Raw genomic sequence first — 24,394 nt, forward strand, 5'->3', positions numbered from 1 at the left:
CTCATCTCCACCTGAAATGAGACTATAGCTAAGTGTGGTATTTAATACTGAGCGACTTGAAGCCTCTGCAATTAAAATTATTTTTGTGCAATATTCTTTTACCTCGCAATGGAAGTCAAAACACGTCATGAAATCATGCAAAAGCATCTGGGACATCATCTGGTTCTATCTAGTGAAAATTGCTAGAAACATAGGCCTGCTGTCACAGCAATCGATAGGTGCTCAGAAAGTGTGCTCCTATTTCTATCAGCTGTGTTCACATACTCGGTTTCTATTGGAGCAATTGGTATGAGATAAGAAGGTAAAATGCACCATTGGTTTAAGTATACATAAACCTATCAAGTCAAATTCACAGAAAGCAAAAGTAAATGTGACTAAAAACTATTCAAAAAGAGGAGGAAAAGGGAACAAGGCTAAAAGAGGAAATTGTACAGGAAGAGAAAATAATTGGATTAATGAAAAAAGGGTACATGAATACTGAATGAAGGGCACCTGACTGAAAGAGACATAAAACTTGAATGAAAGGCACGAAGGATATTGAGAAACGCTGAACAAATACACCACCATGAAAGATGCTGCTTGAGTTATCAGGCTTTCCTACTTGGTAAATACAGCACAAACCAGTGTTTTTCACATGGCACCCATTTATCTGTCAATCATCAGCAATTCTGCACCTTCTTTAAGATGGTGTAAAAAACAGACAAAATTTTAACTCTTTGGCTTGGGCCAAAGCTCTGCTGCTGCTTCCTTCCTTATTTGTTGAAGGAGATAAATTGTTCATAGACTAAAATTAAGTCTTCTGCTTTCTGCTAAGGATGCCTTTCTGACTGCATCATTACTACGCTGGTATGACTTTAGTCTTTTCTTGTCCGAAATGATCCATGCTAACAGCAACATCCTATTGAAAATGGAAAACATGATAAAAACTTGCACAGAAAAGACGGACAGGAACGCTCTATCAAATACCAGAGGCACAATTTGATCATCAAATTATGTGCATCCCAGAGTTACATCTTTGAATTCTCTGTAGGACACTTCCAAGAGTATTTTATGACCGTGGCACTAACTGATGCTGCACTGTGAAGCTGAAGCAACACTAGCAAAGGTCGAGAACATCGGGAGAGTCTTTTTCACCCACACAGAGCTCAGAGACAGGGAAACCACATTGTTTGTGATTTCCAGTGGGAAATCCTGCATTCTCAATTTTTAAAAGTTCTGTTTATTTGTGTTTGCAGGGGAAATACCATGGTAATCCCATGCATATAGCAGTGATCATCTCAAACAGCTTAAGAGAAGAAAGAAGAATATTGGCTGCAGCCAGCATGCCTGTGCAGGTAATGAATTACATTTCCCTAATTTACACCACGTTAATCTGCCCACGTGCTTTTAGGACCAAATCCTGTCCTCTCATTGTGAATTCCACTAGAGTGACTTATGTACACTGGGGGGTTGCCAAATGTTACCCTTTAAACTCATGTTTGTACTTCATTAGTGGCTCTGCTGCTGCAAACATTGCTATAAGTGACTTCGATGTCACAGCTAATCTTCAAAGACTTTAATCTGTGGGAAAGATTTTAAAGAGATTATTCTTTGCAAAACAGATGTGTACATATTAAATTATGCATTGTGCTAATTCATATGAATTATGCAACACAAAAGACATTCCATCTTACATGTTACACTGATTGTTTGCATGTTACTTGAAGGAAGAAATTTTAAAGCCACATTCACAACCGTTTTGTGGAAATGGTTATATGGTTAAAACACAGACAGAATATCATTCAAGGTAACTTTGTTCTTTTAATAACCTGCAGATGCAATACGTGTTTTTATATGAGTACTGTGATACTGGCCTTTTTTTTAGAAATCTAATTGTCTGTGTTTCAGATACCTTTAGTTTACTAGACATTTAATATCTGCAATACACCTAAGCCCTTTCACCTTTTGGATTTCCAAGTTAAAGAAGAATGCTTTTGAGATCTGTGGTGCTAAAGAGATTGAGCTGTTCATACCAGTCCTCAGCCAGTAGAACATAGGGTTATGAACTCCCTGCCTGTGCTAGAACTTGCCATATCATCAATAACGCTTGGCGTTACTCATCCAAGTATTACCTGCTCAATGTGTTCCAGGGACCACTGGAAAAGTCTTTGCAGAACTCTGTGGTTTCAGAGAGACAAAGAAACGTGGAGCACAAAGTGTCAGCCATTAAGAACAGCGCCCAGGTATTTTGTTGTCCTGTTTCCTATCTGCACAACCACGAGCTATGATTTTCATAGACACATCTCAGCTATCGTTAAGCACCAACACCTTGTGTCGCTCCATTTATTCATTATCCCTTTATTCTCCCAAGTTAACTACTGAACATGGATTCTCAGATCAGCTTTTGCAGCAGCTTTGGGTTCAGTGCAAGAGTTACCTAGTTTAAAGCTGTCACACTCATTGCTATGCAAGTTACAAGTGGATCACTGAGTGCAGTAAGAACATACCTACTGCTTCTAAATAGATGTGAGGTTCACTAAACATACTTCTGCAATTCCATCTCCTTTAGTTGGGTCAGAAGTAGCTAGACTTTCCGACCTTTGAGTCACGTGCGTATCAAGATTTCTGTAAAGCCAAATACTGCATGACATAATTATATGTTTTGGAAGCATGAGGGGAGAAGAACGCTGTGAGCTGATGGTAACAATTCTCCAGAAGCTTGTCATACCACTGCAGAGTAGATTAGGACTGAGCCTTATAGCTAAGTCTTGTATAATAGGCTGCAGAAGTTCACAGAATAATTTCCTGTTCATTTCAAGGCAGGATAAGGATTCAGACTACCTGTAGCCTTTTTAGGATCTCAGCACCTCTTCTAGTTTCATAGCAGACTTGATGTAGAAATTATAGTAGAAATACTCGTGCATATGCTGTCCACGAACAACACTTCAGGCATACTAGAAAGAGGTCCTACTAGCATTCTCTCATAAGCATCTCCCTACACAGAGATGAAACCCTTAAAAGGATAGAGCTAGCTTTAGAAGTTGTGGTACTAGATCTCTATCAACGTTACAGATAAGAGCTGCAAAGCAACAGCAGACAGATCTGCAACTCAGCAGCCAACCACGCTGCTGCTCCACCCTGTGTCTAGCAAGCATCTATGAGGAAAAGTGCAGCCACCCCTGAAAGACCAGGGAAAATGAGAATGATTTCCAGGTACAAGGGTTTTTTAATAGGTAATTAAATTGAACACAGAAATCAGCCAGCTCCTTGTGTACGTAATTTCATACCTTGCACACATAATTTAAATGTTAAAAAAAAAAAAAAAAAGGAAAACAGAATTATTAACTCTGTGTGTTCTAATTTAGCAAAAGAACACTTTTATTTTCCTAGACACTGAGCTTGCATATCTCAGAGAACTAAAAAGCATTGTTCATGAGTCGTTGGCAGAATCAAGGCTTCCTATAAACAGCACAGAAAAAGACTTTCGAAGCAAACCAGATTATTTCCTACAGATTTATTTTCCTTCTCTCGATACATCTTTTTAATCACCTTTGTATGTGGTACAGATACAACACCTTCTAAACTTTTTGCTGTAGCTATGAAAACTAACCCTTGCAAAAAGCCAAAGCAGTAAAGCTGCATCACTCCCTTACCAAAATTGCCAAGTATTCCTCTGAAAAATAAAGTCCCTGAACCCTGCTGCTCTCTTTGCTGCTCAAACCTTTCTGACTTTGCAAAATTATGCACTTGCTTTAAGGCTATACAAAGTCAGTTCAGTTATTGGTGTAACATTTTACGTGTTCAGACAGTAGGAAAGGAGAACGCTATGTTATACCTTTCTCCATTACAAAGTAAGTTCCTTTTTATGCCACCGTGAACACCGAAGTAATTTCTCGCTTTCCTCTCCCCTGGGAAAGATGACTGACCAAGATGTCAAATACTTGGAAGACTTGCAAGAGGAATTTGACTTCAGGTATAAAACAATACAAAGTTTAGGTAAGTGCTTTTGTAATCGTTTTTAGATTCACTAGGAAAAAAGTGATTACACAACTAAAATCCAGCCTCAGTTTTTTTCTATGCATTATTGAGATAATACATGTAAGCATAAAAATAGATTTTTAGTTTGGATAAAACTACAGTCTGAGACATAATGACTCTCATGGGGTTAAAAGGGCAAACATGATCTCAGTGTTCAAGTGCAGTTATTTTCTAAAGATAAGGGGCACAACACAATGAGAAGAGCTGTCTTAATTTGAAGAACTTATTTTTCCTTCTCCTTGTGGTTGACTCAGCCCTTCCTTGGCACACTGTGGAAGAGCATCTTATTTCCCAGAGTACTGTTTTAGCCTCTAACTTGGCTGTCTGTTCTTTTTTGACCACAGTGATGATAATCAACTGGTAAGCACTCTGAATGCATGTTTGACCTACGGTGGTTAAGATCTGCACACTGCAACAGCACTTGCATGATCTCTTTCAGAAAAGAAATTGAGGTCCACTCGTGTCTACTCAGGTACCTTCCTGGTACTCCCTTTGAACATGCAGAGATAGCTGGGGCTTGAAATGCCTGGGTTCTTAAACACATCACTTGTGTGTTTAAGGCTGGATATGGCTAGACAATTGGAAGAGATCAAATTGCTGTGGTTTAATGAGGTGTTGGTCATCAGGTCAAGAACAATTATTGACCAAACAGGTGATTGAAACCTGCCCAATTTGTGAAATCAAACATGCTTACATAGATGACTTTCAGGGCTTACAATTTCACTTTGCCAACAATTGCTGCACACCAGCTTGAAGTACTTTAAGACACATGTGAGCAACTGTGGTGGCTGAGCAGAGTCGAGCACCCACCTCCCTCTCTCTCAAAGTACGTACTCTGATGTAATGAGATGTCAATCCACAACTCAGCAGAGACACAGTTGGCACCAATTTCTTTTGTGAAGGTAGCATGAGTGACACAAGTGCAAAAGGTGGGGGATGAGCCAAGTATGAGTGCATATGTGGTGAGCCTGGGGAAGCTTGAAGCTAATGCATGATCCAGGGAAGGAAAAAAATTACAGAAAGGGGGAAGTACCAGCGTTTGGTACTCCTGGCTGCTAAAAATCCCCATGGTGATGAACATTTTATCTGTTTCAAACACGTAACCTTGATGCATGTCAACCAGACACATAATTCACTTGGAGCCCAAAGAGCTTTACATGCTGACACCACAAGCATGTGTCAATAGTACACAGATCAATTAGTGATCCAAGCCAGATGTATATATCACTATGCACACAAGAAATATAGAGATTCCTATTTATGAGCCATGCCTTTTTTTTACCTTTTTCCTGCTCCAAACGCATGCACACACTTCAAGAACGGCATCACAAAAGCATAGCTTAAGTTTGTATGCAAATGGACCTATTCAAGGGAAATGTGCCATTATGTAATCTGCTGATGCCTGCAGTTCATTTTTTCCCTAGTTCCTCCTGCAGTCAGGTTGTGGTTCCCCCCCACGTCTCCCATAAACACACACACAAACCCCCACACCCACATCTGCACCGGATTAACTGAGTGATTTTTTCACCCCTGGCAGAGCAGAGCGACAAAAACAGCGCCCTCATTAAACAGGAAATGTTGGCGTTGCAGGCGATGCTCAATACGTTAGACTACAAGAGAAAGGTTAGTGACAACCTTTGTCGGCTGTGGGTCATTTGCTTTCTCCCTTTATTCCCACACTGAATACTCAAATGCTACTTGTGCCTTGGTGAATTCTCTCCTCTTAGAAGAGCAGGCAAACAGCACGTGAGTTACCAATACACCAAAGGCTTTGTGTTTGCGTGGGTGATCTTGGCGAGCAGTTAAGAAACCAGCAATTAAGCAGAAGCTTAATTAGGGCTATGATTCCGCTCACCTTAGACAAGAGGAGCACTTCTGCACTGCACTGAAAGGATAGCTTAGTTGGCAGTCTAGAGCTTTTACAGGAAATAAAAGTTATCCAAAGTAAATGTGATCTAGTAATTGCAAAACCAAACAAACAAATGCACAGATAATACCTAGCTTGGTTTAGCAAAAGAGACATGTGACTACGAGCACTTCTTGACCATTCCTTTACCAGTACAGAAAGCCACGTGTTCAGACACATGTACCTTCCACTGTTAAAAGCAAGTCAAATGTACAAACAAAAAAAATCCTGTAAATTGGACATGATGCAAAACAGAAGGATTTTATGACCTTGACAGTGCTTCTAAATGTCAACTGCTTGGAGGTGTTATGCCCACTATGAATACAACCTCCCCTCCCAACCCCTAAAGAGAAATTTTACTGAGGAAGAACTCATTAATACTCAGGATTAGCATGGTGAGTAATCCAGTCACCTCTGGGCTAAAGAGACAAAAGTGGTGGGACTAAATACAGATGTTTCCAAAATCATACAAAAAAATGTAATCAGCACTTTGTGATAATGGCTGGATGTTGTAGCTGTTCCCTGTCAGTCCATGACAGCTATCCCATGTTACAGGAAGTGCTAAGTAAAATAGGCCGTGTCATCCACGAAATTGATATGCTCATGAGCAACATGCTGACCGAGGAACTGCTGGACTGGAAGAGACGGCAGCAGATTGCATGCATCGGGGGTCCCCTCCACGGGGGGCTCGACCAGCTCCAGAACTGGTAAACCTGCACTGAGCTTATGTTTCCACTGAAAACCACAGGAAGTCTGCAAGCCCCATGCACACAAAATGATAATTCCTTTAGATCGGTTGCCTTGCTACCTTGCAACAGCAGAAAATTCATGAGCAGCTATGCAAGTAAATAACTAAAAATGCACTTTGCTTTGGTAGATCAAGTGATAGAACAGTGGAATTAGCTGGTAGAATGAATGACATTACAGTAAAGCGCTGAGCCTGAGCCATTGCAGTCGGTCAATTTTTGGTTTGATGGTAGTTGCAGATATACGATACACATACCCCAGGGAGTTTTGCTTGAGTAAGAGCTGTGCTGACTGAGCTTGTCACTGAGGACAGTGGGAGTTTTGTCTCAGCAGGAGCTGGGTAGATACTTTATGCTCTGACTCGCTGGGTACATCACTGCTCTAGGCTTAAATCTACCCAGAATTGAATGACCGAAGTCTGCACCATGGTGGTAATAGAATCAGGCTTAATGGTGCTTGTGGGGGAAAAAAAAAAAACAAAAAAAAAAAAAAACACAACACTTTAGATTAAAAAAAAATAATAATAATACCTCTAGAGAGCGTCAGTTTCTCTTCCATCTGACTAATATTTTGGAGAAGGTAGAGTAAATAGTAAGAAAAAAAACAGAGAGAATAACCGAACAAATACATAGTTTTTGAAATTTGAAGATAAGAATTTTTTTTGTCTTGGTAGCATGTTCAATTCATATAACCATTATCCTTTCAAAGAGGAAAGGAAAAACTACCAAGCTGTAGGCAAGAAATAGAACTGGCAGCAGTGCCCTGTGTGTAAAACATCAGGATGGTGAAGCATTTCCTCTAAACTATCACAGTCACTGTTGCACTGTTGTTGATGAGGCCTTTGGGGAGATATTTACCTCTGAAAGTAAAGTGGGAAATCTTGCATGATGTATTTATTCACAGCTGTAAACAAAAGATGAATGAGCATAATTGTGTATAAAGCTTGAAAGCACTATAGGGCATGGAATCCAATTTCCCTAAGCAAGAACTTCAGTAGGTATTATGTTCTAATAATGGCTTACATGGGAGATTGCAAGGTAATTTGTTGTCTCTCTGTAGTTTTACGCTGTTGGCAGAGAGTCTTTTTCAAGTTAGAAGGCAACTGGAAAAACTGGATGAGCTGTTGACCAGACTGACATACGATGGGGATCCCATCCCAGTGCAAAGACCTCAGCTGTTGGAAAAAGTCAATTTCCTGCTCTACAACCTCTTCCGCAAGTGAGTAAGCTATTGTGAATTTCATGTTGCTTTACTTGAACTGACACACATTTATTGCTAACAACAAAACCTAACTGTTAAGAGTTTCCAAAGGAAGGAGTATGTACAGCTGTCATCAAAACCCAGAGAAGCTGAAGGTACCAGAGAGCTTCTCATGTACAGCACTTAAGGTTTTGTGGTCAACTTCTTACTCTATGTGAACACCAAAACCCACTTATTTCAATCACGTACGTACCGCTGAGAATTCTGTGTAGTGAAGCAGCAGATCCTTCTCTTTTCTGCTCCCCACCAAAGCAGGCTTCCCTCCCAAATTCATCCATCTATTCATATGTAACATTTTCATAATTTGTCTTCTCTTTTGTACCGGCTATACAAGGAGACAGACCACAAGTGGCTATTCTATCAGCTGTGTCTGCAAGCAAAACATGGTTTATTGCTTTTTTATAAAATAAGGAAAAAAAACCAATGATTTAATTTCACTGGAACCAGGTTCAGTGGACTTGTATAGCTTGATTTATGGTTCTGATAAAAGGCTAGATCATTCAATTGATATTTTAGTCCTACAGAATTTGATTTTGGTTTGATTTTAAAGGTATAACAGATATCTGTTTCTTACGGGAACAATTCAAGTGTAAGTCAGACCCCAAGATCATTTAGAGAACTGAGAGTGAAAATGCGTATCTCCCATTTTAGCATCTGCAGAGAAGTAAGTCTCAAAGAAATAGACAATATAGCTTACTATACATTTATTTATGCATATTCCTATCAATCTACTTGTTTCATTTCTTTTTACCCTAGTTCATTTGTGGTTGAAAGGCAGCCCTGTATGCCAACACACCCCCAGAGGCCAATGGTTCTTAAAACATTAATACAGTTCACTGTAAAATTAAGGTAAGAAAAGAAAGCCTGATATCAATTGCTCCCTTCACATGCTGCACTTTACTCTAGGAGACCACTTCAGGATCCATAAAGTATTACAACTTCTGTGTGAGAGTCAGGCAGAGACCCTTTCGACTCCAGGGAGCTTTGTGAAGCAAGGGTCTAAAGGACACCAAACCTGCCGCTTGTAATAAGTGGCAATGAAGAGCAAACAGCAGAAGGAAGACAGGCAGACTGTGGCCAAAAGTCAGCACCTTCAGGAATCTGTATTTATTGGATTCTTGGTTTAATGGCTTTGCAAGCTAACAAGTAATGATCCACATCATGCCAGGCAACATCAGAATACTCAGAGCCACTGTAGCACATTAGAAAGAGAAATATCTGCAGCTTACAAGGTGTGTGATTGGTGTATCAATGACAAGTTATTTCTCTCCCACTACCTCCTTGCTTGACTCTGTAAAATGAGGTGAGATCGGAAAGGATCTCGCATCTCATTTCCATCCAGCAGCAAAAAGAAGGCATAGAAGGTGGGGGAGCAGGTGTGGAAAGCGTACACAAAGCACAGTGCAGTTAGATATACAGATCCATCTCTCATCTTTTCATTGTCTTCCCCACTCCTGCAGGGAAAATAAAACACTCGCCACTGGATAAAGTCATCCCTCCTTTCATGCATAGGACCCTGCAAATCCTGATGCAGTTCTGGATGATTAATCCGTTTTCAGATTATAATAATTTCAAATATTGTGATGTGGAGCTACTGATCTCTATTATTTTTCTGGTGAAAATTTGTTTGCTATAGCTTGTTTTGGGTTTTTTTTTTGTGTGGTTTTTTGTTGTTGTTGTTGGGTTTTTTTTAGTGTTCACTTATAAATTTTCTGTTTTGAAGGTTGCTAATCAAATTGCCAGAGCTGAACTACCAGATCAGAGTGAAAGCAACTATCGACAAGTAAGAAACTTTAAAGTGAAGATATTAGACAAATCTTTTCCTACAGAGACCATGCAGCTTTTTCAGTAGCTGCCCTATCTGCTTTCGAATTTGCTTAAAGGGGGAAAGAAACCAATGAACAGTTGAAACATATGAGTTTCACACAGGGTAATGAGGGTAATGACTCTCTCTAATGTGGAAAATCTCTTTGTACTTTAAAAGAAAGCTACTCTTATCTGATATTTTGAAATTGGAGACGAAACATCCATTTAACATTTGTTTCAAACCTTAAATAAAATCCAGCCTTAAATAGTGGCATCACAGAAAACTTGAAATCAAACTCTGTTGTGTTTATGGGGCAGTCGTTCCCTCTGCCTGTACCAATAGTCCCAGCACCTTCAATGCAGCTGCTCCAAGCATTACACACAATTTGTGCTTGGAAAGCTGGTGCTGTAATTACTAAGTACAGCAGCTTACAGTGTTTTACTCCTGCCTGACATCAAGGCTGTTGCATAAGCTCCTCCTTACTAACAGATTCAGTACTCCATTAGCTCCCATTACTTCTTATAGCAACGATGAACCCCAGCTCCTACTGCTGGTTATAATTTCTTGAGCAAAAGGCATTTCGGAGCCTGCCTATAACATACTAGATGGAGAGCCAACACTTTTGTACAAGTACATCTGTTTGAGTTGATTAGTTTTCTTAGCAAGATCATGATTTTCAGTACAATGTAAAGACTTGACCCCAGAGCAAGCTTGGTTACCATTAGGTGAGGGCCCCCTACTATGAAAAACCACCAGGTCTGATTCCAAAATCAGCACAGCTGATCCGACTCCCCACTGCTCACCATTCTCCCTTGCTCTGACCACGATGCTTCTATTAGCTCCCTTCAAACCACTCTGCTCCTGGCTGCATGGGCACAGGTGCTGGGCCAAAAGAAGGAAGACTAACACCTGGTGGATAAGCAGTAGGAGACAAGACAGCTTCCTCTCAGAAGCTGTTTATGTGCACCACCAGTGTGCCAAGACCTATCTACGCAGGCCTCTATTGCCTCACCACACACTCAATTAGCACAGCAACTTTCAATTTCCATACATCATTCCAAGAGCAGAGGGAGAAGTTAGATACAATACCTGCACATCAGAAATTTCTGTTATTTTTCCCAAAAATTGCAGTGATATCAGTAACATACATTCAACAGATAAGGGAAAATATACTGTCTCGAGATACATGACTCAAAGCAAGCACAGCTCACGTTTACTGATACATCATCTGTTTCCTCCTCTACCCTTCTTCCATTTTAGGAATGTTTCAACAGTGAGGTAAGGAAACAAAATATGAGAGTCCTTCAGCTATCCAGCATGTTTTCACTGGACTGAGTAAGTGTAATGTTCTCCATAGCAATCGTAGATTTGTTCTGTGTGGAACGCACGTGAAAGCCATGAACATGGATGAGTCGGCAAATGGCAGCCTGTCAGTAGAATTCCGACACCTGGTAAGCTTGTCTGCTCTTTTCTTGCCCTGCACCTCTGGCAAGGAATTAAGATACTCTTTAAAAGCTACACAAGGACAACTGCACTGCTGTCAAATCTACACTCATTCTCTTCTCCCTTAGAGGATCATTCACTCCTGCAACACCTGTATCACACTCCATACTGCCATAAAGTGAGACTGTATTTCCACAGAAATTACAAAACAAACCCTGCTTAATGCCAGAAGAGGAAATGATTAATCATGCTGAATTACACAGAAACTTTAAAAAAAAAAAAAAAAAAGCCTATGTCCAGGTGAAATACATAATTGAATGCTTTGGATCTGATTGAAACAATGCCTGAGACAAAAGGCTTTTTGAGAGCCAACAGAAGCATTCTGGTAGCATCTCCAGTGTCTTCCTAAGTCCTGCTTTCAAAGCAGACTCCCTCACCTACAGTACTTTTCCAATAAAAATATTTGTCAGAAGGCCATTCACTGAATGGACTTCAAAGCACAGAGTCAGTGCCTTCATTGAAGTGTATCTGTGAATTCAAAACAAATCCCTATTACGCTAAGGGCACCACAGCTACAGTTGATATTCTTTATGTACTCATCTGTAGTTTCTCTGCCACATAATTTCTGTTTTGCTTTATACAGCAGCCGAAAGAAATGAAATCAAGTGCTGGAAGCAAAGGAAATGAGGTTGGTGGATTTATTTTAGTTGGTAGTTTTGATTACTCTCCCAAGTATTTCAGGCTGGATTTTATTTAAATCCAACAGCAACCATATGTAAGTAAATTAGATTTTGAAATATATACTCTCCTTCTAAGTGTCGGACTCAATAATCATGTGATTGTATGAGCACAGGGAGAACCTTTCAGAAGTACTCAGAAAACTCAATTACGTGCCTCACGTAATAGCTACAGAAGATGGTAGGAAGTAATCACCTGAATGCCTGCATGCATTGCCCTGCATGGCCTTCTCTTTGGTCAAAAAGTTACCTTCTGAAAAAACAAGCTTTTTGAGCAGAGCAAGCTGACGTGTGTGATCTGTTGGCCACGCTCACAGCTGACATGACAGCGTGATTGTACTTGCCTAAAAGATGTTGGCATGCCCAAACCACGACCAAATTCCCTGACTGATTTTCGTCTGAATCCTGGTCTGGTGTCCCCCTCGTGCGGTGACACAGCAGTATGACACGTCAGATCGAGCAACAGCCACCCGCAGCATTAGGACGTCTTAGCATTAGTGACGTGGCTCACTGCTATCTGATTTTCACCAGCGGGGCTCCTCCTTGGTCAAAGCACCGCCTGGAACCTTTAGGAGCATAAACATTTGTTGAACAACAGCTAAAAGCATATATTTGTTTAGGCTTAGATGTGTTTTTGCAAAAAATCTCAGGTTTTTGAAACATCTAATGGGGCAGAGATAAAGGAAGTTTCCCAAACCTTTTCGGCTTGATTCTACCTGTGTTAAAACAGTTGAGCTGAGTGGATGGATGAGCATTTCACTTAAAAGCAGACAGCTCTAAGCTGGATCTTCCCTTTGTAAGGCAGCTGTCTGATTCAGATGCCTGAGGAGCTCCTGCAGCCTCAGCCTCCCGTGTATGCAGAACCTTTTGTTACAGCATCTGTACACGTCCTGAAGGAGGTGCTCTGGGGGAAACAGAAGGCCGCGAGGCACTTTCCCAAGGAACACTTCCATTTACGTTGACTCAAAGTGGAAGTACTTGGATTCAGAAATACAAATCTTCCCTTCTCTCCTCTCTTGTCCTTCTTGCCTTTTTTTTTTTTTTTTTTTTTTTTTTTTTTAAGAAGTCTGGCCAAACAAATATGCAATGGGAGAGAAAAAAAAAAGCAGGAAAAAAAATGGCAAAAAGCTTTTTATATTTTGACTCGCGCGGATGGAAGTATCTATTTTTAAAGACATGTTTCTCAAGGGGCAGAGATTTTACAGGGCTGTTTATAGAGCTATGCTAGTTTGTAATCCAAGCAAAATGTTGTAACACAAGCTAATCAACTACGACAAACAGATTGTTTGTCAAGAAGTTTCTGTGTATACTTGAAAGAAAACAAAACTGTTCTCTAGGACAGAAGCCTACTTGTGCTTAAGGACTCAGCTCCTGTAACTGCTTTTTTTGAGCTGCTTGTCTCCTATTTAACATCCGTGTTTAGATTGGGGCTGTCAATCAGTAAAGAAACTTTTAGCAAGAGTGGGAGACAATAGCAGACACACAAAAATCTGTTACATTTGCGTGCAACACCATGCTGTAAAGCAACATTTTTACACAAGTTGAAAGTAAAGAAAGCATTGCTTTAAAACCAGGGTTGCTGGTTTTGTTTCGGTTTAAGAATCATCAGAAAAAAAATATCCACCAGAGATCTGGATTAGAGTTTAACAAAAGGTTTCCTTCTTTTTCTCTTCTGCTTAGAGATTACACAACGCTGCAAGAAAACACACATCTAATCTCAGCAGCTGGATTGCCCAGGCAGTGTTAAACACCAAGCATACACTCAGTTCATTATCTGCTTTCTCCCCTCAGGGCCCTCATATGGTGACTGAAGAGCTGCACTCCATCAGCTTTGAAACGCAGGTCTGCCTGTATGGACTGACTATCAATTTGGAAGTGAGTATATTCTGGATAGGTTTTCTGTGGTGAGAACAAGCAGCATTTTCCAGGGGCTCACAAGGAACAAGCCTGTTGGGCCAGGCCACAGGCCCATCTAGGCCCATCTATCCTAGATGCTGTCTTCAGCAGTAAGCAGTTGCCAGATTTCCAGAACTGCTCAGAGGGCTGCACAGATTTCATGTGACGTTCTTAGCCCTTCTATGCATAAGTCAAAATACAGGCTGATCTAAAGACCATACACTCCATTTAAGCCAGTGACCAAAAAACTAAAAAATAAAATAAAATGAAATAAAATCATATGCACTAGAAGGCACGTTCCTCCATTAAACATCACAAATTAACACATTAGAGAATGTTACGACAATTGCAAGCAATATGCTCAGGAAATCCCCGCGTACCTAAAACAGACTGTTCTTACAACCAATTCAGTGACCAACACTACCAGGTCTCACTCTTCTGCCTGCAAAATGTCATGCAGTCATTTTTCTTTACAGCTTTCATGCAGCTAAAAGCCAAATTTGCTGCCTAGGCCAAGCTAACTCAAAACCCGAACACCCTCCCAAAGCCCATTTCTCTCTAGAAACAGGCTGGGCAGCAGTTATCAACAGTTGGTCTTGCTCTACCATGCTGGAAGAGCCCAGGCTATAGAGCACTATTTGGAGGGGGCAGAAGACCAAGGAAGGGCTAAAAGACAAGTAATACTGCACTGTCATTACCTACTGTGCTCTTTTTTCCCCCTAGACGAGCTCTTTGCCTGTAGTGATGATTTCCAACGTCAGCCAGTTACCCAATGCATGGGCTTCTATTATTTGGTACAACCTATCAACCAATGACCCTCAGGTAGGTCTTCAGTACACAAATAGTGGCTTCCTGCATTCTCACGCTCCTATTATTTGGTTGCCAAGTACATTCATTACAAAAAGGCTGTTTCTCCCTCTTAAACAGACCTTATTTTCTTCAAATATGCAGTAATCAACATCATACTTATTTGTTCTGTCTTTTGTTCCCTACCCAGATGTAAAACCGTATGCCTCTTAGCTTTCATTTTTTAGACTGAAGTAGTAGCTCACAAACTAAGGAAGGATGATTGCCCTTCTTCGCAACTTTCCCAGGTCAAATTTGTCTTTCTGGAACATGGTTGATTAAAATCATACACAGCACAAAATAATTTCACAGGTGCAATTCAAAACTATTGAAGTAGATATATGGTTGGGTCTATAATGTAATTAAATGCTATTTCCCCTCATTTTAGAGGAGCTAATGCTTTGCACAGAGAAGACTGCAAGAGCCAGGTAGCACTGTCTAGTAGCTTTAATGCTGAGCAAAAGCAGAATCATTATTTCCACATCTCCTGCTGGCACAGCACAAATTTTGCATTCAATTGCTGTTACTGCGTTTGCAAGTTGCAGAACACAGTATCTGCATTTATTGGACAGGCATTAAGCATATTTTCACTGCTTTAACATACATCACTATCAGAAGCATAACAAGGTATTTTATCATCCAAGATGTACACAGCCTCCTACTCCCTCCAGGAGCATCCCTCTATAGGTTTGCTAGTAACCAGGGAGGAACCAAGGCATCTTTGTCCAAGTCCATTCCGCTCCCCTTTCCACCATACCCCTTGCATTATTTTTTTATTTGTAAACACCTCTGGCCTTTGCTTAAGCACTTGCTGCTTTCTTTTAAAGCCTGGAGTACTTTCCATAGTTGCTAGTAGCCTAAACAGAGCATTCATTCTGTTGCAGAACTTATCTTTCTTTAACAACCCCCCTGCCGCCACTCTAAGTCAGCTCTTAGAAGTACTGAGCTGGCAGTTTTCATCCTATGTTGGCCGTGGACTCAATTCCGAGCAACTCAACATGCTGGCAGAGAAACTTATGGGTAAGTCTGTAGAAACATACGGATTTCATTTGTTTTGGGGCTCTTTTATTTGATAGTCCAAAGTGATGACTTTAAGCATAACCTTCACTTCCACCCTTGACTTCAAAAATACCATTGTGACATTGTTTTTCTTTAAAGAAAAGCACACGTCAGCTTATTCTTACCACGAAGTGATTCAACTTCTGAATATCTAGGCTGCTAAGCTGAAGAAAGAGGGCATCAGAGTCACGTTCAACACTGTTTTGTTTCCTTAGCAAGTAGTTGTTATCTCCAGCATCAGCTATCAAAAGGAAGTCTTTTTGCTTGCTTATGGGATTTTGGCCTTTTTGGTGACAGCAATGTGTTGGTTTTTTTGTTTTTTGTTTTTTTAAAGTATCTGTTCTCTGGGGCACATTTAGATACTGGGATCTTTTACTCACAGCAACATAGAAATGAAGCCCTGCATGGTTAGAAGTTGGTGAGACAAGCAAAAAAATGCTTCAGTCCGACTGTCCTTGCGAAGGAAGAGGCCTCAGGAGAAGGCTGGCAGAATTAAGAAAGCATTACCTGTTCCTGCAGAAGAAGTCAGGGCCAGTTTCCTTTAGTAAAGGGTGTCTTTTCTAATGGTTCCTTATTAGATAATGGAGTAGAAAACATCCCTGTTATTCAGTTACAACCGTAATATGAGGGAAAAAAAAAAGAAAACATGGAAAGAAAAAAGAAAACTTGGAAGCTCTAGGTAGGGTGAGAGAAATGACACTTAGACTGAAACCAAAACTGAGCTCAGTGTTGCACCAACAAGGCCCCAGGCAACTTCAGGCAGATATTCCCCAGGCTACCATCAGCAGCTGCTTCAGAAAGATACACAAAACTCATCTGCCAGCTGCATTCTTTCTCCATGCACACAGGCCTTAGCAAGCCCCTCTCAATGCCTCTCCAAGCCCAGATGGGCTACACTATTTTTCAGCTGTATAGATGTGAACTAACATTTCTTTCACAACTTCAGAAACCCAGACTCACATTTTTCTATTTTACTTTTAGGGCAACAGGTCAGTTACAGTGACTACCAGCTCTCCTGGGCAAAGTTCTGCAAGGTACGGTTCTGAAAGTAACCCACTGATGTCAGTGATGAGACTCTCAATTGCCTTGTGTGGCTCTTGCAGCCCAGCACAACCAAATGAAGTCTAAAAGCTTCACAATGAAAACAGTATTTCCTGAAGTTTAAAGCTTGGGCTAAGAGATCCATTTAACTGCATTTATACAGGTACCAGAAACAGTTATTATAGTCAAGTATGCCCTGTATGTTTCTGTAAGTCATACAATCATGTTTGCAAAAGGCATTTAAAGTCATCAGGTGCTACCAAATAATCAATATAGATCATGCTATCAGTGCACAGAATGTTCTTCATAAAGCATACAGTATGTTTTCCCTACATGCTCAGTTGTGACTTAAATTATTCCAAGTCTGTCTCCACATTCGGTAACTTTGATACACTGAGAAAAAAAGAAGAGTAAATGCTTTTTGTTCACACTATATTAAAACACATCATTGAAAGTAGTTCCAACTCTCAAAATACAATTTCATAATGAGAGAAACTTTGAATATGAATTTTTCTTTAAAAAAAAAAAAAAAAAAAAAAAAGAGTTGCAATGCATATCTTTAAACAAATTCATAGTATTCACATTAGGCTTAAAGCAGATATATTACTGAAAGCAGCAACTGCAGTTTGTCATTTCAACAGATGCTAGATTACTCTTCAGGAATTGAGACAGCTATGTCATGTGGATGCAGTGTAACAATATTCTCATAATGTTCTTCTTCTGCATGCGTTTCCCATTAGGAACATTTACCTGGCAAGTCTTTTACCTTTTGGATTTGGCTTGAAGCTATACTGGACTTAATTAAAAAACACATTCTTCCTCTTTGGATTGATGGGTGAGCAAGAAATAACAACAGCCACGTGATGACCTCTCCCTGCTTTACCCTTTTTCTTCACTAGCTGAACAGAAGAGAACTTGCAAAGAGTCGAACACTTCTGTCTCTTGCTCCCCATCTATGATGTTTCAAACTCTTTGCAAAAAGGGAACACCTCTGAATCTATTAGAAATGCAAAACTAAGTCCATATTTTTTGCAAAAGTAAAACCATGATTTCCTATTACACTTCAGGTACGTAATGGGATTTGTAAGCAAAGAGAAGGAACGAATTTTGCTCAAAGACAAGACACCAGGAACATTTTTATTAAGGTTTAGTGAAAGCAATCTGGGAGGAATTACCTTTACTTGGGTGGATCAGTTAGAAAATGGTAAGTGCAATTAAAAAAAATATTAACAGAGCTCAAACCCTTTGGTATAATTGTAACCACAGTTCGTTGAGTTTTTGTTGTTGTTGTTGTTTAGAAGTGAAGTTCATGTGTATAGTGTTAGTTTGGTTTGGGGAGAGGAACACAGACCAAGCTTTGCAAATCTTCCTCTCAGTGTTTTATATTACCATAAATAGGTTCATTAGGGGATGTACCTGCTGACTGCAGGCTTTACGTTTGTTCCCACGTGTGGAGGAAGAAGGCCTTGAAAGATGTTGGTACAAAAGGCAAAACCCGTACCAGTGTAAACTTAGAGGGAAAACAAAAAGCGTTCCAAGTAGAGATGTTGGTCCAGCAGCTATCAGCAGCTCCGTGCCCTTGTGTTCCTACAGGAGAAGTGACATTCCATTCGGTGGAACCCTACAACAAAGGCCGCTTAGCTGCGCTGCCCTTTGCTGACATACTGCGAGATTACAAAGTTATCATGGCAGACAACGTTCCTGAAAACCCTCTGAAGTATCTGTACCCGGACATTCCCAAAGACAAGGCCTTTGGCAAACACTACAGCTGTCAGCCGAATGAAGGTTGGGCTCCTTTTCTGTACTTAACCCTTCTGGAAAGCAGCTTCAAGGCCAAGAGGCAACTCAAGGAATCTGGGGAAAGGAAGAAGGGAACAGATCACGATGCCTCCTTTAATCGGCATCTTCATGAGAAATGTTTGATGTGTGTCTGTCATGCAGGCAGTTTCATTTTACAAATAGAGCCACAGTCTTAGAGGTCACATTAGAGGCTACAACAACACTGTTTAAAAGAAGCTAAGAAGTAGATCTTGAGTTAGAAGGAGTCAAAGTAATTGGATTTTTTTTTCCTGACCAATACATTGCAAAATTCAGCATTCAGACGTTCAAAGGAGATGGAAAGCCATCCTGCTCTTCAGCTTCCTAATTGGGTAAAACTGAAACAAGCTGTGTCTTTAATTTCAAAGAATTCTGACTTTTCTGAAGAGCTTGGAAGGCCTGCTTTCATTTCACAATGAGGCAGCAGTTGCCCCTGGTAACTACACTGGAAAGTACAGCTAGATAAATTAGCTCAAAAGGCTAGATAAGATTAGTTCCAAACATGCTCGCTCTTCTCTGGGTTTCAAGTCAAACCATTTTTAGATCAAGCTTGCATCCCATCAAAAAGAAAAAAAACAAAACCCTGATTTTTCTAGATAAGCTCAGAATGATGTGTATTTCTTTATAAAAGAATACAAGGCATTTGGATTCAAATCCGTACACTTCTCAAAGATGCTTTGAGGCAGCAAATGCTTTTCTTCTCTGTTTAAATTCAGTGGACTTGGCCTAATGCTCAAGTCCTCTAAAAAAATTATGCACCTATTTAATTTCAAGCAAAAGACAAATGTGAAGCTGTGATACAGACAGGGCTCCGTGCAAGCATTTGCAGTACCGAAAAGTACTCAGTACAAACTGAGTACATTTGGACTTCTAGCACAGTCCTCTCTCTTCAAAGCCTTAACAAGATCTCTTCTATCAGCTGCTACGCTGTACATCAAGATAGTGATGTAGGTATTTCCAGTGGGGAAGCACAGTCATTTCTGTGACTAGGACCTGAACCTGGACATTAACCTCAGGAATTCCCTCATTTTATGGCTGCTTATTTAATCACAGATATTTCTCATATTATGGCCTGCAGCATAATCAATTTCAAACCAACAGTAAAATTAATGGGCAGTATTTAATTTCTCTACTATTGGCTTTTTAGCCTCAAAACCCTCAGACGGAGGAGTCAAAGGTTACGTTCCTTCTGTATTTATCCCAGTCTCCAAAATGTGAGTAACCATAGAGATGTATTACTCTGATTTTCTATTACATTTACATACCTTTACTAACTTATCCCTGCCTCTCCTCCCCCATTCAGATAGTTTGGGGCAGCAACGCATCTGAGTTCTGGTTTGGGCAAAGACTGCTAAAAACAAAAAAAGGGAAGCAAAGAACTTGACTGGAGTGCTTCTCTCATGCACGTGGCAAAACATTTGTCAGAACTGAATGCAAACTGAATGGTACTTCGGTCATCTTTCACTGTTCCCTTTTTCAGCAGCTGATATTACAGAGTCAGGCTTAACCTCTGTCTTCCTTTAGACCTATTCCCTGCATTTTTAAACACCTAGTCATTGGCATATGCTCACAGGGCCACCAGCAAGCCCAAGTATAAGCTTAACTAACTTCATTAAGCATTCAACATGAGTCAATTCACTATAGCCCACAATCCTCCATGAAGATGGAGCGATTTAGGATACTTTTAATATCATTTTCTTTTTTTTTTTTTTTTTGAAGCTTAAATGACTCTACAGATCCACATTCTCCATCAGATCTTCTTCCAATGTCTCCAAGTGTTTATGCTGTGCTGAGAGAACATCTGAGTCCCACAGCCATCGAAACTGCCGTACGTTGTAAACTTTTCCACTGATAAGTTAACACTTAGCAAACAGCACCTGCAACACAGATGCTGGTTACAGAAAGGCCACTCATACCATTACCAAAATCCCAGCTCGTCCATCACTTGCACTATTGCATTCTGAAACAGTGGTACAAATGTTTCCTACTCTGACGCAGACAAGATGCTGCAGCATACTTGGATGCGTTGTCTGATATGAAGCTGTCTTAGCTCCTGGCCAGGGAATCGTGAGCATTCACTCATTTGTTTCAATATATTAAAACAGTTCTGACCTTCTAAATTGCATCTGTGAACTACACATGCTAGCTGGCATTTCCCTGTTTCAGCAGTGAAAAGAATAGTTGGCTTCACTTTTATCATTAAATTCCAAATATTCTCAGGTTGTTGGTTTGTTTTTTTTTTAAGCACATGCAATAATTCATCCGCCAGCCCATGAGAAAGGAGGAAAAACAGAGTTTATTATCTCAAATTCACACACCAGGTGAACAAGTGGTGCTGTACTGAAGTACAGTAAGCAAAGTCACTATTGTTAAAGCAACAGAATTTCTCTATGAGGTGTCAGTGAAAGAGCTCTGTGCAATGCAGAGAACAAGAGTGAAAGCTGCAGCAGAATATGACATCCTACTCAGTAACAGCCTTAGCAGCCTTGCTGAACTCTTATCCATTCCTCTGCTCACTGCAAAAGCAAGATTCCACTAAGAGACTTTCTGTCCAAATCCATAGGTTACAAGAAGCACAGAAGTTGATAAAAAGATACACAATTTTTCTTGAGAACTTCTACTATGCTGTTTTCCAAAGAGAATTACTATATCTTGTAAAGAACTAGAAAAGACATCTTTAGAGTCTTAAGAGCTGTCAAGATTATACTACAGCTACATTGAGATTAGATGTGCAACTCCTCTTGAACGAGCAGCAGTAACTGCCCTGAGACTGATCTTCTCTTTTTTCCTTCTAGCTGAGCTCTCCTTACTCAACTGACTGAAGTTCACATATTGGAAAAATAAGCAATCGCGTGGACACTGCATGGGTTAGAAGCATAATAAATATCTTCTCTGCCATCACTGTAAATCACTATTTCCTGGAAACCATTATGATGCTATTTTTGGGCCTCCTCCTGTTCTCAGTTCCACGTAAAACAGACATTTTCTTCCTAGAGGTTACACATAGCCACCTGAGACTGCTACCTACACTGATAAAAGGCCAAATCCATCCCCACTCGCAGGTCATTTGATTCCAGTGGGGTCCAGTAGGTATGAATTTCTACCTGCGGAATTACTGACCTTATAATTGTAAATACAACAGTATAAGAACAGATTTTTTTTTTTTTTTTCCTTCTGATAACAGCATATAAGGACAACTAAAGACTTTAAGGTACTTGAGGAAATCAGTTTATATTACATTCGCTTAATCATCTCTTTATATACCCTCAGTTTAGCTTCTATTTTAAAGTGCAGATTCTCACCCTCCAAATTCAGTTACATCCAGGGTTCATTTTTTCCTCAAGATGAACCACCTCGAGCACAGACTATCACCACAGCAGAAGTTCTGAGAGAGAGGAAGGCAACACTAGGAAAAGCTGGGATACTATCTGCTACATGCAGGCTAGGAAGAACAGTTTCAGAAAACAATTACCCAGGAGCTACAGCATTTTCTGTCCACGGGCCAATCAGTGATACATAACAATGTTACACGCCTGTCAGAGTCTCATTTGATAAGCAGGATAACTAGTTTTACACCGCCTTTGAAAAGCATTTCCTTATGCTTATTTTGGCATAGATTAATGTTGGTTTATCTGTTTGTTTTTCCCAGTATTATCCCTCAATATTCTGTTAATAGAATAATAAAATGGCCGTTCCAGGGCCGTTGTCTTTCACGCGTGCAGCCTCGTTCAGATTTAACTTGTGTGCAAAATAAATGGCTAATGCATACAAAGTTCTTAGAACACACAAACATCAGTAAGTGCGTGAGCTGCAGATGCTGAAGCGCAAATAATACAGACATTAGGGATGAAAACAATCCCCTTGCATCAGTCAGACCTAGATTTCAGTTTCATTTCTCTTCTTTACCCCCCCACCCCCCACCCATACCATTGACGTTAGCAAGCAACATCTCTGTTAGAATGGAGAGAAATTCTTTTTGGGCATTGCTGAAATATCAGACTAGATATTGCATGACCAAACATCTCTGTAGTTGATCAGTTTCAGTGATTCCAAGCTAGCTGCAGAATCATATTTCTTCTTGCAAAGCATCTCATAGAAATTATTCTCCCATAAACAATGACTGTTGTGTATATATGTCTAAAAACAACTGTAATTTATACGACCAGTACGAATAAAAAGAGTTTTTGGCTTAAAGTTGGACACCTGGATTTTTGTGGAATTCTCCAAGATAAAAATATAGACCTGCATCGCCTATCGTGTATGTTGGAAAAGACCTTCAAGACCACTTCTTTCAGTTGAGCACAAGTCCAAACCACAGCCCACAAGACTTCAACAGCAACAAAGTAAACTTCACCTCACGCTGTATACTTTTTTATTCTGACCTGTTTTCGCCATCTTAATAAGATGGATTCTGCCCATCTAAAGGTCATGAAAAATGCAGTTTAAAATAATTTAAAAACAAAAGGTGCAGACAGCATGTGAATCACTCTTCCTTCCTTTCCTTTCTGCTCCTTGCACAATTCAATTACTTCTCACGTGGCTGAATAGGATTGCGGATCAGGTTCTAGTATTAGTTTTCTTTGTTGGTCTAATTGGAAGGCACACTATTTCAGCTCTGTTTGCTACTTTGAAGAGGCAAAAGTGATTTTCTTTAAAATAAACATATACTGATCAATTCTTCTTACACACACACACACACACACACACACACACACACAGTCCTTTTATAAGACAAGGGCTCAGAGGAAGGAACTAAAACGTGAAGAAAGAGAAAAGCACTTCAAAAGGGACACTCTCAGACACTGCTAAAAGAGATGACATTTACTCTCCAGTACTTTCACTAACAGCGCTTGTGCTTTCACTGGGTTTTGCAGCTGCAAAGTCAAAAATAACAGGAAAAGAACCCAACAGAACTGTGCTGTGCTTTGCATCCTGCCCTATCATAAGGTTTCAGATTAAATCTAAAGATTTATTACCATTTTCCTATTGGCTTTATTTATAAAGCACTCACATTCATACCAGTACTCAGGGCTTCCAAACAAAAAGCTTACCAGCAGACCTTTTATTTACACATATCTTCCATCAGCTAAGAAGTTTCCTCTGTTTGAGGAGAGTGGGAGATACAAACTAAACCAAAAAGGACCCAAACATCCCCCATTAAGTTTATATACTTCACTGACCATTCACACAGCAGATGGGAATAAACAAGACCCTGCATGTCCTAACAAGTCAGTTCCAATCAAGATGAAACCTCTACATCACAAGATATTTACTGGGATGAAAACTCAGCTGGCCAAACACCAGGAACAACTAAAACACTCAACTGCCTGCCGCTTGTAAGCAGTCCTGCAAGTTTCTGCGTTGGATAGAAATCTGGGTTATAGTTCATAAATTAACAGCCAGAGATATGGTTGTACAATCTTTCAGTGTATTCCTTGTACACAGACAGCACAGGAAGCAGAGGCAAAGGGCACCCTTGGGGATTTCCATGCCCGCCTTGCTCTCCAGGGCCCAGCCAGGACTCCTACCCCACCCATGGTGCTGCAGCTTGCGCAGCAGGGGCTCAACACCCTGAGGTTTCTTCACTGCAAACACTTGCCACCATGACTCCCATCTACAAGAAGGTCAGAAAAAGGATCCAGAAAATTACAGGCCTGTCGGCCTGACCTCAGAACTGGGAAAAGCCATAGACGGGATCATATTGAGTGGAATCACGTCACCTGTGTGGGATAACCAGAGGATCAGAGCAGGCTCCAGCATGGGTTCACAGCAGGCAGATCCTGCCTGAGCAGCCTCATCTCCTCTTACAATTCAGTG

The 24,394-nt window shown here is 40.3% G+C and overlaps 1 protein-coding gene across 1 annotated transcript in view; it reads left to right on the plus strand.

Annotated features, from left to right (window-relative positions):
• The window catches only part of STAT4 (signal transducer and activator of transcription 4), a 37,674-nt gene extending 15,927 nt beyond the window's left edge, over positions 1 to 21,747 (plus strand). The window contains exons 4-24 of the mRNA XM_048953464.1: positions 1,236 to 1,334; positions 2,130 to 2,222; positions 3,897 to 3,975; positions 5,555 to 5,640; positions 6,479 to 6,630; positions 7,730 to 7,888; positions 8,687 to 8,779; positions 9,654 to 9,713; positions 10,998 to 11,015; positions 11,095 to 11,188; positions 11,824 to 11,868; positions 13,709 to 13,792; positions 14,537 to 14,635; positions 15,544 to 15,679; positions 16,700 to 16,752; positions 17,500 to 17,594; positions 17,827 to 17,963; positions 18,353 to 18,544; positions 19,725 to 19,791; positions 20,297 to 20,405; positions 21,373 to 21,747. Of these exons, the coding sequence (XP_048809421.1) occupies positions 1,236 to 1,334; positions 2,130 to 2,222; positions 3,897 to 3,975; positions 5,555 to 5,640; positions 6,479 to 6,630; positions 7,730 to 7,888; positions 8,687 to 8,779; positions 9,654 to 9,713; positions 10,998 to 11,015; positions 11,095 to 11,188; positions 11,824 to 11,868; positions 13,709 to 13,792; positions 14,537 to 14,635; positions 15,544 to 15,679; positions 16,700 to 16,752; positions 17,500 to 17,594; positions 17,827 to 17,963; positions 18,353 to 18,544; positions 19,725 to 19,791; positions 20,297 to 20,405; positions 21,373 to 21,399 (1,977 nt within the window). The 3' untranslated portion in view covers positions 21,400 to 21,747. The remainder of the gene's footprint in view (positions 1 to 1,235; positions 1,335 to 2,129; positions 2,223 to 3,896; positions 3,976 to 5,554; positions 5,641 to 6,478; positions 6,631 to 7,729; positions 7,889 to 8,686; positions 8,780 to 9,653; positions 9,714 to 10,997; positions 11,016 to 11,094; positions 11,189 to 11,823; positions 11,869 to 13,708; positions 13,793 to 14,536; positions 14,636 to 15,543; positions 15,680 to 16,699; positions 16,753 to 17,499; positions 17,595 to 17,826; positions 17,964 to 18,352; positions 18,545 to 19,724; positions 19,792 to 20,296; positions 20,406 to 21,372) is intronic.
• The last annotated feature ends 2,647 nt before the right edge of the window (positions 21,748 to 24,394 follow it).

The sequence above is a fragment of the Lagopus muta genome, chromosome 8 (assembly GCF_023343835.1).
Source record: "Lagopus muta isolate bLagMut1 chromosome 8, bLagMut1 primary, whole genome shotgun sequence".
In the NCBI taxonomy this organism is placed as follows: domain Eukaryota; kingdom Metazoa; phylum Chordata; class Aves; order Galliformes; family Phasianidae; genus Lagopus; species Lagopus muta.